Source organism: Panthera leo, chromosome D1, assembly GCF_018350215.1.
Source record: "Panthera leo isolate Ple1 chromosome D1, P.leo_Ple1_pat1.1, whole genome shotgun sequence".
NCBI classification, from domain to species: Eukaryota; Metazoa; Chordata; class Mammalia; order Carnivora; family Felidae; genus Panthera; species Panthera leo.
Window position 1 is genome coordinate 53,343,930 of NC_056688.1, and position 15,147 is coordinate 53,359,076.

At 46.1% G+C, this 15,147-nt stretch overlaps 1 protein-coding gene across 2 annotated transcripts in view; it reads left to right on the forward strand.

Annotated features, from left to right (window-relative positions):
* Positions 1-15,147, forward strand: part of TENM4 (teneurin transmembrane protein 4) — a 598,010-nt gene that overhangs the window by 484,006 nt on the left and 98,857 nt on the right. For both annotated transcript variants that reach the window (XM_042904074.1, XM_042904075.1), the window contains one exon: positions 7,669-7,815. In XM_042904074.1, coding sequence (XP_042760008.1) covers positions 7,669-7,815 — 147 coding nt within the window. The remainder of the gene's footprint in view (positions 1-7,668; positions 7,816-15,147) is intronic.

Consider the following 15,147-nt stretch of genomic DNA (forward strand, 5'->3'; position numbering starts at 1 on the left):
CCCTCCTCCTCTCTCATGTCATCTCGTCTTTGGTTTTATTTTCACCACCATGGCGGGTCTGTCCCAAACGTGGGGTGCATCCCTTGTGTCTCCTTAGCACCCGGCATGGTTATGTGGCAGGCAGTATTGCACTTACTTGATCCTACCTTAAATGTCCTGTCTTTTATTTCCCAAGCGCACTATCTGGATAGGGTAGTTAAAGGTATGGTCTTCCTTCCTCTATTTTCCTATTGTCTTCGTGTGTGTGTTTGTGTATGAGCATAAAAGAAGAAATGTGTATATAAGAAATGTATATACACCCCATAAAGCATGGTGTTGAGATGCTGCCACATCCCCAGCCTTGTCACAGCATCCACTACCCAGAGGGTGGGTTTTTGGTCACACGGTGGTTGATATACCTGGAGTGTCACCCTTCCCCTTAAAGCGCTCAGTCTGTTTGTGACATCACCATTGTGCTGTCCTCCTTCCCTCCCCATACACACATACGCCACTCACTCTTTCTGCCCCATCTTACGTCACCCTACCCATCCCTTACACAGACCCTGGTCCATCAGAATTAAGATGCTGAGGACCAGGGTGGGTGGCCTGAGAAAAGAAGGGGCCCCAGAGCAAGCTAAGGAATCTTAACAACTACATGACATTGCTGTTGTCGTGTTCACTCATCCAACAGCTGCATGCGAAGCACCCACTGGTGCTAGTGCTATGTGTTAGATACTGTGATAGGCTCTGGAGAATTGGGGAAACAGACCCCTGACCTCAGGGAGTGGATGGTCTGTTTGTTTGGGTTTTTTTTTTTTTTTCCCCTCTTCAGAGAAGCCCCAAGTTTGGTAAGTCTTATCTTTGAGGAGTGTTCCCTACAGGCAAAGTCATTCCATTTTAAACATCTTAATTAATTAGGTAGTGCCTAATTTTCCAAATAGGCCTTATTACTCTAAGAATGTGTCTGAGAAAGATTAGGTACATGTGTACCTAAAAAAGGCTCCGAGCCCCCTGAGGAGAAATACCACACCATGTTCGTCTTCTTGTCCCGAAGTCGTGACACATCACCTGGCACAGAATACGTGCTCAGTGGTTAATGACAAATACTTCACTGTCAGACTGCCTGAGCCTGAACGCCAAGTCCAGCAGTTCACGAACTGGGTGACCTTGGGCAAGTTACTTAACCTCCCTTCACTTGAGAGTCCTTCTAAGATAAACTTGATAACAGGAACTACCCCCCTAGGGTGGGCATGGGGACTGAGCAAAATAATGAATGTAAAGTGCTTAGCACACGGGCAGGGATGATGCTCAGTAAATGTTAGCTATGCTATTTTATCATTATATTCTTATTCTCACCCTTAATTTGGAGGACTTCATTAGCCAGACTAATTTTTGAAGTTGTAAAGAAAACAGCTAAATTGGCTTATAATAAGAGATAGAAACTGCTATTTAAAAACTTATGGAAAGGGTTTGGGGGAAACATAAATGACTGAATACTTTCCAACTGGAACATCTTTGCCAAATACAGCCAAGGTGTTACTGGGGCCCATGAGATGCATGCCTGGTGTTGAGAAGAAAAGTCCCTTGCATTTTATGTGCTGGTCTTCAACGGAGAATACAATCATTCCAGCAAAAGAGAGTCGTATCTGTGAGCTTCTTTAAAACAGGAATTTATTTCACACATAATCATTATCAGAGGAGTCCTCAGCATAGATTAAATTTCATAATGTTAACCATCTATTTGGTAGAACTTTTCCTACTATGTGAATTTTTTTTCATACCCATCTAGTCTTAAGCAAGCCCTTTGGGTTTTTGTAAGGGAGCAGAGGTAACTACTCTCATTTTATTGGATAAGGACATTGAAGTTGGGGAAGTTGAGAGGCCCACTCTGGGTCACATTTCTAGTAAGTGGCGGAGCCAGGACTTTGAATTTCCTGACCTGATCCATATTTCCAGCATTCTATCTTCTGTCACCTTTCACCAAGAATGTCCCATAGTTTCCAGGATTCTTCCTCCAAACCGTGTCTTCCAAACTGGCAGCCTCACCAGGAAGTGATGTATATCGTCTCTCAAACTACCCGTTCTGATCTTCAGTTCAGAAAATATCATCAGACCTTTATTTGGATTAAGCCAATAAATCATAACTTGCTTTAAAGGACAGATGTTCTCTACCAAAATCTAGGTTTGAGCCAGGCCACCATCCTGCTGACTTTCTGGTACATTGGGTGCCAATCCTGAAAAAACAAAAAAGAATTTAGAGGCCCGTACAGCACAAACTCAGGACTTGTTAGAGTACCATGCAGTTCAAAGATAAGCTGGCTTTTGCTCTTTGTTTTCCAGTTGGGTTGGTAGAGACTAAAAACACAACATGCACTTAACGAATATGTTGAATCCTCCTAAGTGCCAGGAAGTGTGGATATCATACAACAGAAATGCTTCCTACTCTTGTATTGCCAGCAGTCTGGCAGGGAAGACACTAATAAAATAAATAATTCCATTGACGTGTGATGAGGGTTATGACAGGTGAATTCTGGGGGCCACTTATCAATGAGACCCCCCCAATCTAGGCAGCACCTTGTAGACCAACATTGTGAACTTCAGCAGAAGCATAGGAGAAAGCCACTACAGGTTTTTAAAAGCAGGATAATGACGTGATGACACTTGTGATTTGGAAGGATCCATCTGGCCATATTGAGGAAAAAGAATTGAGGGGGAATCTTTGGGGGCAAACAGAACAGACCGATTAGGAGACTATTGCCATCATCCAGGTGGGAGATGATGATGACCTTATCTAGGGAAGTGACTGTGGGGACGAAAAAGGACAAGAGGACCAGAAAGAGAACCAGAAAGAAACGGGACGTTTTAATACATGATAGGGATATTACATAGCCCCTTTGCCGCATAACTAAAAACCACCTTCAAGGATTCTGAAAGTCTTCTTGTCATACCTGATGCTAGCTTCAAGGGGGACTTCTTCATCGGCTTCAGCAGAAGGGCTGAAGATAAAGTGGTCCCTTGTCATTTAAAGGGCATCTTTTCTTTTGAAAAGCTTAGCCCTTCTCTAAACCTTAAAATTACATTATTTTGGCTCTAGCAAATGCCTGATGTGAGTCCTTCCAGAGGGGATTGTTAATGTCAGTTGGGTTCCCTGAATTATTGATGAGTTTCAGAGCTGGTGGAATTAATGAGCGTTAGTGGTGGGTAAGGAGGCATATTGCTTTAAGAAAGTCAGCATGTCACCCCGGAGGAGGCTTCCTCATGCTGGCTAATGGGGGTGTGATTACTCCAGAAGCAAACTGCTGACTGAGAGCAAACCTCATTTAACCCCCAGGTACTCAAAGTCCCTCTGAAACCCTGAGACTGATAGGACAGTGCAGACCCTGAGGGTAGAACTTGGTGCATTTGAAGAAACTAACTGTATTTAAAGCATTCCTGTGATTTCACGTGTAGAGCTGACCCTTCCCGAGAACACCTGCCCCTCCAAGGCAGTCTCCAAGCAGCGCCGAACTTGTGCGCTAAGCATCGTGTGCGAAGAGGAGCTCACTAGAGCAGGGGTTCCCAAAGAGGGGTTTTGGAATGGAATGGTTCACGTTATTATAAGTGGTTATGGGGGGAAATGTTCTGAGGTCAAACTGGAGAATGTTCTGAAAAATAAGCAAGTTTCTTTATTGTAAGACTTCTCAGAGCCTTTAATATATTAATATTCCGTGTGACTTTATAGAATAGGAACGAGGATAAAATAGTTTCCAAATTTGACCACAGAAGCTTGTTTTTGAGGACCTCATAGTACTAGCATTGTACAAAATTCACTTTGAGAAGTATCGTTTGAGATTACGAGACCCATTTTAAATCCTTCCTGGAACAAAGTAAGGTATAGGTAAATAGAATATAACATAATTGAGGGCAGAGGATGATACATTGAATCTCTCTATGCCCCAGAATTAACACACACCTGCCTGGCATCCAGTGGGTGCTGAGAAAAGTTTGTTTAAATTGAGAACAATATCATCAAAATTGAAGTTGCTTTGACCCTCTCTATTGGGTCAGCTGCACCAGAAGGACCTAACACGTCATCTCATCTGAACCTTCATTTTATAGATAAGAAAATTGAAGCCAACAGAGGAAGAGTAACTTTCCAAAGATCCCACAAGTTAGGCAGCAGGTACCAGAACCTAGGTCTCCTGTCTTCCTCATTGATTCATTTCAACAAATACCCATCAAGTATGTGCTACGTGCAAGGCAAGGGAATAGGTCCAAAGTTGCCTTATGGTGGTTATAGTCCAATGGAGGGAATAAGCATTAATTGCAAAATGAATACTTTACGTATACTTGGGACGCTGGCTTCCAGGGAGGACAGAGCACCAGGAAAGCATGAAGTGGTGGGCCTGCCAGGCTGGGACTCGTGGCCTTGAACCCATCTCACTGCTTCCTAGGGAGATGCATGTTGACTCCCATGACCACATTGCTGGCCTTGTCTCAACTCTCTTTGGCAAGATTCGTATTTATGAGGACCATAGCTCTTGATCCAAAACTGAGACAGTGGGGACTGGCAAAGGATTATTTCTGGTTTGTGAATTTCTTAGTGAAGTTATTACAATGTTAAAGCTAATCAATTCAATAATAATAATAATTGCAGCTCTCATTTATTGAATGCCTGCTTATGTTACCCATAACTGTGCCAAATAATTGACATACATTATCTATCTCATTAGCCTTCTCACCAACTCTTTGAATTAGGCCTTACCTCCATTTTACAGATGAGAATACTGAGGCCTAGAGAGTTAAATAATTTGCCAGTCATCACATGGGTAGTAAGTAAAAAGGTAGTATGGGGATTTGTACTGAAGGCTGCCCAGTCCCAAAGTCCACACCATGTTACAGCAAATGGTTTTAATTTAAAATTTAGGATCAAATGGTGTGACATCGTAACTGCCTTAGAAAGCCAGGATCCGAAAAAACAAAAAGTTATTTTAAAATAGTATGTGTGAAGTGTCTAGCAGAGCGGTTAGCCATGGTAGACCCTGAGCAGACGGCAACTGTCATCGTATTACCATCCTGAAGCCTCTAAACCAGGCGTTGGCAAACTACAGCACACAGGCCAAATCTGGCCCATCACCTGTTTTCGCCAGTAACATTCTATCAGAACACAGCCGTTCATTTATAAGTTGTATCTGGCTGCTTTCCAGCTACAATAGCAGGTTTGATTAATTGCAACAGAGACCATGTGGTTCCCGAGCCTAAAATATTTATTATCTGAACCTTTACGGAAAAAGTTGTCTGACTCTGATCTAGACAAGTGCCTCAGGTTTCTGTGTTGCCTTTCTATGAGCCCTGTGTACGATTATGGGTACAACTTATGATACCGTGTGCCCTTTACTCAAAATAGAAGGTGAAAAAGGTCAGTGTAAGACTCAGATACTGTGTTCAAGCTGTATGTCAGACTCCGTGCTTCATGCATACACTATCTTATTTAATCCCATGAACAGCCCCATTTTATAAGTAGGCTGAGGCTCAAAGAAATTAAACAAGGTGCTTGGGTCCTAAAAGCCACCGAGTGACGGACCCAGACTGATAGGGCTTCCAGGTTCGTGCTCTCGCACAAGGGGTGTTCTTTGCATCTCACAGGAGGCTACATCTTGGAGCAAGAGAAAGCGGTCCACTACCATTCTTAACAATTGGACTCTACTTCCTTCCTCCAAGACTGATTTCAAATACAAATGAGGCTCAGTTGAAAAGCAATCCCAGCTGGATGGATAAACATTTAAATGGGACTGACTGGGGAAAGAGGGAGTCTGTAATGGTTTTGGCCAGGAAGGGCGGCCGGTCAGGTCAGGATGGCTGGGTAATCACCTGCATGCACAGCACTGCTCCTGCACCTTTACGACTGCTTTCTCGATCACTTTTGGGGTGACCATGCTGGTGGCTTCCCACCTTTCCCAACAGCCTTCTGCTGTGCAGAGACCACAGCACTGCTTCTAAACTTCTGGAAGGATCCTGCTAGGCTTGGAGTGCATGGTCGAGAAATGTTCCTTCCTTTGAATGACAAACACCGTGGCCAGATTGATTGGTTGCTGTTTGAATATCTCAAATACAAAGGAACGTGCTCCTTTCTTTTACTTTGCAATAAAAGGCAACTACCAAAGGTCCTTGAAACACTAAAGTTTTATATTCTAATTGATGGTTCACTCAGTGAGTCCGTACCTTGGCCTACGTCTTTTACTGAACAGCTACATTCACATTTGTCCCATTTAAGAATAATGGGCCAATTTTCAGTTACTCCCTGGCAAAATTCAGTCGGTAGCCATATTCGTAGCAGTCTGCTGCTCATAATAATGAATTAAGCTTTATAGATGACTTTCGCGTCCATACCTTTCCCTGAGACCGAGCAGGGGTAGAGAGAAAACGCAGAAGGCATGCCAGCGAAAGCTGTTTTTTGATAGCTGCTCTGAGAAAGGAGCTAGCGGATGTTAAAATGAGGACTTGAATGAAAACCAAGTGGCAAAATAGAAGCTGAAGTGAACCATGTAACTTAGCAGATTCTCAGACACAGATTCCTGAGCCCCAAACTCAGAAGGGTTTCAAAAGGTGGTAATAAAAAGCCTGTAAATCTACCTGACAAGTAATAATAACTCCCCACCTTATTTGTTGGGCAAAGCAGAACCGAGGCAGAGTCTAAACATTGCCTGACCCTTCTTGATGAAATCACCTGAGGTTCTCCCAGACAGATGGTCACTCCTGTATCAGGTTCCCACCATATTTTGTACATCTCCCCGAGGGCACGTAGCAGTGAAATATTTTGCTTATACAAATCTGTCTCCTTTGATAGGCTGCATGCTCCTCAAGAATAAGAACTAGGTCTTATTCATCTCTATACCTCCAGGGCTGGCCCAGAGAAGGTGCTTAATAAATGACAGACAGGCACACAGATGTACAGATGAACTACATTAGGGAAGGGCAGCTTGCCTGTACCTGCATTTGCAAACACAGACGGCCCTAGTTAGTCTGTCTTCATGGCAGTCTACGGGGCTTTTATGCATGCCGAACCCTCTTCTTAGGGGCTATAGATAAGATGGGAAGAAAGAGACCTAAGGACTCTTCCTCAAAGCAAAGACAGCTTAGGAGAAAACAGGACAAAATAAATGAAAAGCCTAGGGTCCAATACGATTGATCCAGTAACCAGTGCTGGAAAAAGCATAGCCCTTTTAGAATGAGACCCAGCAGTGCTGAGGGAACCTGAGGAGTATACTGGGGGGATGATCACTTCATTCCAAACAGCCCCCCAGAAACAGGAAAGATACACAGGAGTGAACATGGAGCAAGGATCCGGCAAAAGTTTCCACCACTCACATTCTGACAGGCTCACATCCACTGACCCACCCTTGGGAATCCTGATCACTTTTGAAAGGGAGGACTTCAGATGCCGAAGGCGTGACTTTCAGACCTACCCCCAGCACTTTCCAACTTCCTAACCGTGCATCCCTAGCAAGTCCTTTCGCCTCTGCGTCTCAGTGGCCCTCTCAGCAAAGTGGCAGTTCCTAGCGATCCATCTTCCCCGGGTGCCAGGGGCATCGATATGCGGAAGGATGTGAGAGCATTTTCCAAGCAGGCAGGAAGAGCGTGAGTGTGTGTGACTGCAGGTGGCTGCGGACGATCAGATCAGACCTCGATTCTGCGTGCTTTGCCTTGCAGAGGGTTGCCCTGGGTTGTGCAATGGCAATGGCAGATGTACCTTGGACCTCAACGGGTGGCACTGTGTCTGCCAGCTGGGCTGGAGAGGAGCGGGCTGTGACACATCCATGGAAACCGCCTGTGGTGACAGCAAAGACAACGATGGAGGTAAGGCTCCGGCACCCAGGGGCCCCATGCAGCTCCAGTGGGGGGTCGGGGTGGGGCCACAGGGTGGCGGGTGGGCATTATCGAGGCCACAGACCCCTGGCATACCAGCTGTCCAGTCAAGGAGGCCTGCAGGGCAGGCAGAAAACTGCACATGTGGTCTAAGGAATAAGTACATATCTCCACTTGTTCCATCTTAATTAATTTAAATGAACTAATGTAAATAAAATTAATTGCCATCTGACAGCAAGTGCAGGGGAGAAGGCATATGGAAGAAAGAATTTTCTAGCAACTCAATAGCGGGATGATTTACCTGGCAAAGTCATGAAGTCCCCCTCACTGGAAATGGACAAGAAGAGGCCATCCAGTTTTGTGTTACAAAAAGTGGCAGAAAGGACGCCTCTCCAGGGGAGGGAGCTTGAGTTCCCTTCGGCTGACACCCCTTCTCCCCTCATTCTGGTAATACCCTCGCTGAGCCACCTTGCCCCACATCCTGTGTTCCCGTGGGTTTATAATAGAGTTGGTCTTAGTTAATAGGTTTTTTTCCCAAGTGCTGCACAGTCAAGCCCCTAAAGAGGAGTGGCCTAGTCTTGTGGAACATTTCTTAGCTGAGACAGAAGAGACCAGGGTTCCAATCCCCATTTGTCTTTGACCTCTGTGTATCCCTAAGCAGGTTACTTGATGTCTCTGGGCCTCACACTCCCTATTTATAAAATAAGGCAGTTGGATCATGAGGACCATTCCAGTCCTTAAATTAGTCTAGAATTAGCCTTTGTCTTTCTGTTGTGTTACCTTGGATAAATATAATCACGATGTGCCCTACTTTCTCTCCTGGAAGATAGGTTGATTCTTCCTAATTCTCCTAATCTCAGGGGGTTAGTAGGAGAGATTAAAAACAGAGAAATGAAAAAAAAAAAAAAAAAAAGAAACAGTCGACCCTTTCTTTCTAATGATGACCTAACAGCTGGCCTAATCCAAATGTGTTTTTGCATTTATACTAAGGGACTTTCTAATGTACAGCACGGATTAGGAAATCAGCAGGCCAGAAACTCAGCATCCCAACCTCTGGGAATTTTCTACTTAGTGTGATTCTACAATCTCAGAGCACCATACAGATTAAAAGGCCATGCGGGGGTTTGTTGTGATTATTCTGGTTCATTTGCTTTCAGTTGGCTACAGCAGTTTGGAAAGGGCTATTTCAGACCACTGGTCTTTGTCTGAACCAGTTTTCAGTCCACCTCCCTGCTGCCTGCATCCAGGAGGTGGTCAGGCCTATGCGCCAGTCAGGGCCTTGTGGAATAGTTGTCAACAAGGAGCTCATAGGATTGGGCCTTGGCAGATAAGCAGAGACAGCAGGTTCAAGTTCTCCTCTTGAGAACTTGCAGGGTCAAAATGTCCCTTAATCAATCTGAAACTTAGGGAGTCCATTAATTCCTGTGTTCCGTAAATATCCAGAGTTCCTCTTGTGGGGCCAGGTCCCAGGCCAGGCACAGAGATGACAGAGTCCTGTCCCTGTGCTCCAGGAATTCAGATGGGGGAGAAAAGTCCAAGGTGAAGTGCTAGTGGACAGTGGGATACTGTTACAGAGTCCTCTATTGGTCGGTGTGGGAGCAGAGAAACATTCACCTGGAAGGTGTTTCCTGGAAAGGAAGGGGCTTTCTGTTCAGAGAAATCGTCCTGGGCAAAGGCAGAGCAAAGCACTGAAGGGCACCAAGCATCCTTGTCTTCAGGCAAGAAGAAGTGCGATAATATTTGCTCTTCATAGGAAAGAGATGTCAGCCTAAATTATCTGCATCACTCCCCAGCCTTCTCCTTTACTTTGCCTGTAGACACAATTCCAATGGCCAACAATAACTTCACATAGTTAGAAGAGAAGGGGACAGGAGCTGCACCATGAAGTCATTCCCCTGTCAGGAATGTAGGGTCTTGGCCAAAGCCCTCAAACAGCTGTTGAGCATCTGGGCAGCAAAGGAACCGTGTGTCCTTGACAAATGTGGGGAGAGGGCACACATACAAGAATAGATTATAAAACAAGGTTCGTCTATTGCCTCACATGAAGCACAACCCTTGTGTATCCTGTTTACCATCCTTCAGCCTGCCTTCCCAGGGCTAAAACTCGCCAGTGTTTGCATGGGGCAGGGACACACGAGAGCCCAAAGCCCCACAGCTTCGGTGGGAGAAAGAGCTTGCCATCATAGAAAACAGGATTGATCCAGACCCCAGAGGAATGTAGCCTCCTCCAGGCACTCTGAGAGATAAACCAGCAGGGACTAGAAAAGAACAACCAGAAAATCCTCAAGTACAGGGATTAGACCTCTTGCATTTATGGAGCATGTTACAGACTGGGATGAGCTTTTACATACCTCTTAACAAAGCCATATGGTAGCATCGTAACTTGAGTTCATTCACGTACTCAACCAACATTAAATGAATGTCTACTATGCATCAGGCCCTGTCCTGCATCCTGGAGTTTCAGAGACAAATAAGACATGGTCCCTGCCCTTATGAAGTTCACAGTTTGGAGGGAGAGATAAGCAGCCTGCAATTGCATTGCAGTAAGATAATTGCTGTGGTGAAGGAGTATCCACTCTTTCAACTGATATTATCACTTGCCTGAGCACCCTACTGGGAACTGTGATATGCTTCCTGTCCTGTGAGGCCTCCAGTCTAGCCAGGAAGACATTCATGGGTCATCATGGTTGGGAAGACAGCTAGCCTGGGAGACCAGATTGTTAAGCAAGCTTGGTTTTGGGTTCTCAACTGTGAAATGAGGAAATGTCTTACCCAGGGTCCTCTCAGCTTGGTGGGCTCTCCGCCCATTGGGGGAGCTAAGGAGATGGTGCATGAGGTCCCTGCTTTGCAGGGCAGCACAGAGGAAACAGCCACGGGGAGTAGACTGTCCCCTAGTACTGGAGGGGGCAAGTCTATCCTCACTGGCCTATTACCCTCAGTCTTGGCCAAACGGGAGCAGTTTTGGTGGAGGGAGGAATGGGGCAAGCTATACAAGGCATCACAGAGTGAGCCATATTTAGCCCTGGGCTGTTTTCAGTTCTGTCAAGCACACATTTGCTGGACTCCTACTGTCTCCAGGACACCATGCTCCTTTCTGAGGGGATAGAAAGAACCAGTGAACGTGGCCCAGTCTTTCTCCCTTAGGAAGCCCACAGTCATTTGGAAGAAATTGCTATCCTAACAACCCAATCTAGTGGAGACAGAATGGAATACATGCCTTTCTTTCAGCCACGATGTGGAACGCAGCATAATTCCAGATAAATAAGGCAGGGTGGCAGGGAAAGCGTTAGAGTCTAGCTGAGTGTTGTTCTCGGCTGATGTGACACGGGGGCTCGGAGAAGGAAATGGCAGAGTTTAATGTCGAGGAACAGGACTGGAGGAGACACTGCAGCTCCCTCCTCCTCCTCCCTGCGTGTTGCAGGCAGGGAAACGGGAGCCCAAAGAGGGGGTGTTCCATCACACAGGAAGTGAGTCACATGGCCTGCGCTAGGGCCCAAGACTCTTGGGCCATTCCACGTGGCCTCGTAACCCTACAGTACTTCTGCCTTCTAGCAACTCATCCTCTTCCTAGAAATGCAGTGCGAGCGCTTACTCAAATTTAAATAGGCTACTACAGTTCCCAAAGCCGAAGAGGGGCTGAGAATGATAATCTGTATGCCATTTTACAGTTTGCAGAGCAATTATGCATCCACCCAGTAACTCTCGAGGTGTGTGGTGTTATTATCCCCTTCCTATTTCTGTATAATGAGGAAACTGGGGCTTAGTGAGGGGAAGTATTTGCCCGAGTCACACAGCTGATGGGTGGCAGAAACGGTCATAGTCTGAGAGGTCTGGCCACGCTGTCTCTTCAGTGTGTCCAGACTTCAGACTCGTGGTTCCATGGTAAACCCAACTGCAGCTCTTCAAGTTATCTGAGAACTTCTGGTTTCTCTTCTTTCCCAATTTGCTAGGCTTAAGGCAGTCCTTTCTAAATTAAACTTGAATTTCAAGCTTCATGAAGAATGCTGTTGAGGTATTTTTAAACTATGAGACAAAAAAAAAAAGAAAAAAAAGTTCACAGTATGGCTGAGTTGGGGTTAGCGTTATTAGGTTGTTTTTGTTTTCATGTGTGGTCATGGTGTGTAAAACCAGAAAACAGATCCTGAATGTGACACAGTGACTCCCAGTGCGCTGATCCTCTGTTGGGGCTACCTTCACCCTTAACCTGCCTGCAAGATGTCACCAGAACACTGGTTGGTAAGATGGCCGAGCAAAGCCAGCAGGCAGAGGCCCAGGCCTAACACTCCCTGTGAACTCCTCTGTGTGCCCCACCTAACAAGAGGTGCCTTCTTCATAAAGTACCAGCTATGAAACCCTTCAGGAAGTGCTGTTGCATGCATCCTCTCGTCCCTCTCATAGTGACCCTCTGATGGCGGGGCCGGGGGGGTGGGGGTTGCTCATTTCATGTCCATTTCAGGGATGGTGAACTGTGGCCCTAAGGTGCCAAGTGACTGTAAAATGAGACTGGTAATTAATGCCTGCCTTACAGGGTCACTGTGAGGATTGTAAGTGTTGTATTCAAAGTGGCTGAAAGGCAGGGGCACCTGGGTGGCTCACTTGGTTGAGCATCAGACTCTTGATTTCGGCTCAGGTTGTGATCTCAAGGTCATGAGATGGAGAGCCCCTCGTAGGGCTCTGTGCTCAGTTGGAAGCCTGCTTGAGATTCTCTCTCCCTTTCCCTGTGCCCCTCCCTTACTACCATGCACGAGAGCACACAAACTCCCTCCCTCTCTCTCTTTCTCTCCCTCTCTCTCCTTCTCAAAAAAAACTAAAAAAAAAAAAAAAAAAAAAAAAAAAAAAAAAAAAATTCCCGAAGTGCCTGAGAGGCAACACAGCACAGTGATTAAAAGTGCAGGATTGGGGCGGGGTGGGGGAGGGGGGAGGCAGGCACCTGGGTGGCTCAGTGGTTAAGAGTCTGACTCTTGGTTATGATGTCACCGTCGTGAGTTCGAGCCCTGCATCAGGCTCCATCCATGCTGTCAGTGTAGAGCCTACTTGGGATTCTCTCTCTCTCCCTCTGTGCCCCTTCCCCACTCGATCTGTCTCTCAAACAAATAAACTTTAAAAAGAATTTTTTTAAAAAGTACAGGATCTGTGCCCAGATGTTCTGGATTCAAACCCTGGCATGCTTGCTGCATTGCCCCTGTGTGGGCTCCTCGGCCTCTAAGCCTCAGTCCCTCACCTGCAAATATCACTTCTCATTCTCCTGTGCCTTTCCATCTGTAAGCACAGAAGCATGATATTTATTATAAAATAAATATATAGCCATCTATAAATAATTATTTTTAAAAATGGAAATGATGCTGTCTATGAAATTTTACACTCTACTTATTTTACTTACAATTATAATGCTTCTCCATATAATAATGTATTTCGAACCTTTTTCATCTGTTGATTAAAATGTGTATTCCAAACTGTCACATGCTCATTGCTAGAAAGAAAATAATTCAAGTGTTCAAAAAGGAAAGTACTGGCCATAATATAGGGAGCATCCCCTCAGTTCCAGGCACTGTACTGGATGCCCTGTGGACGTGATGTCTAGCCCTTCGCAACAAACCTGCAAGACAGACATTTCCATGCAGGGAAACTGAGGCTCAGTGAGCTGAAGCTATTTGCCCAGTGTCACACAGTGACAGCAGGAGAGCTAGGTTTAGAGTGGAATGGGTGTTTAAAAAAGAAGAAGCCAGAATATAAAATCCACTGGATTCTAAAACAACCAGACCCTTTGGATGAAGGATTTGTAAGCAGCTTCAAGGTGTGATAAGCCCTTCAGGTACTGTCGGCCCCATGAAAACGATCATGGATTGCAATACAGATCACTGATAGATGCCACCTGGAAGGAGAAGTTTCAGGAAAACAGAGAACAAAGCTCTCTGCCCTCCTTCCTCCTCCCCATTTCCCATTGCTAGAATGGAGAGCTCACATAAGGCCATAGCATTTGGAAACCCTTCAGACTATCTCTAAACCACATTTCTTGTGATAAGAGACAAGAGAGAAATTGACCTTTAAAAATCTTGTGTTCCAATGGGCAGATAGAGATTTTGCAAGCCTTTTCAAAGAAGGCACAGAATTTATTATAGCAAATGACAAAACCTTCTTCCAGATGTGTACAGAGAGGGAGGCATATTCCACCCCCCACGCCCAGGGCCTCCCTGGAAGCCGCTGTGCGGCCAGACTACAGACAGCCGCGAGATGAGGCTGGCTGCTGGGTTATGGAGCTGGGGCAGGAGTTAAGTCCACAGAGAGATAGAGGGACTTGTTATACAGGGTCCACGAGTGTAAGGAACGTGCAAACAACTGTGATGCAAACAGTTTGCTAGTTCGTGGATTTCCCGGACCCACTCTTAGCTCTGTTCTCCTTTTGGCTTGTTCACGTCCACCCCTCTAGTCCTAGTTTAAGCATTCTGTCTTCCAGGAAATATGCCAGCCCTCAGCCCAAGCTGGGTTCCCACCTCCAGGCTTCCCTAGCCCCATCTCGACCTTCTTTCCCAGTGCTCTTTGGTCCCTGGCTGACCCAGAACACCGACTCCTGCAGAGGCATGACCGTTTTCTCCCTGTTTGCCCAGTGCCTGGTGCAGGGCCTGCCCCCATGCCTCCTTTCTAAGGAGAGGAATGAACTCCTACTGGGGGGACTGGCTTCCACCACACCCACGGCCCTCAATGGGCCTGCCAACGTGATTGAGCTGTTTGATTCGGAGTCCTCATATAATCATTCATTCGTTTGTTCATTCATTCAACAAATGTGATGCTCACTGTGTGCAAGGCTCTGTGCTATGCATTTGGGATAGAGAAGTAAACAAGTCAGTTCCCGCCCTCTGTGGAAGGACCAGAATGTCCAAAGCATGGATAAAGATGTAGACTATAGGATAGTGGCGAACAGCTGGATTTGGAGAAAGATAAGAAACCCAATTCCCAGCTCTGCCACACCTCACCAGCAGTAGGACCCTGAGTAACTCATTTAACCTGAGCCCCACGGTCCTCCCTGGTAAAGAGAAGAAGGCTAGCTGAGCCACCAACTTCAAAAGGACCCTCAGGCACACCTTTCACTTTCTGTGGAAGTTTCTGTAGGCCAGCCACCAGGGGAGATGGGCCTGCTGCATAGAAAGGCCAGGAGGTGGCTGTCCTGCAGGTTAGACCCCAGAGGCTGCCCCATCTACCCTCTGTCTAACCGAGGAGGACACCGACATCAGATGGGGGGATGAGTCACCCAAGGGCCCACCACTCACTGGCAGCAGTTAAGATCACAAAATGAGCAGAAAGCCGCTGCCGCTCAGGATGGTGACT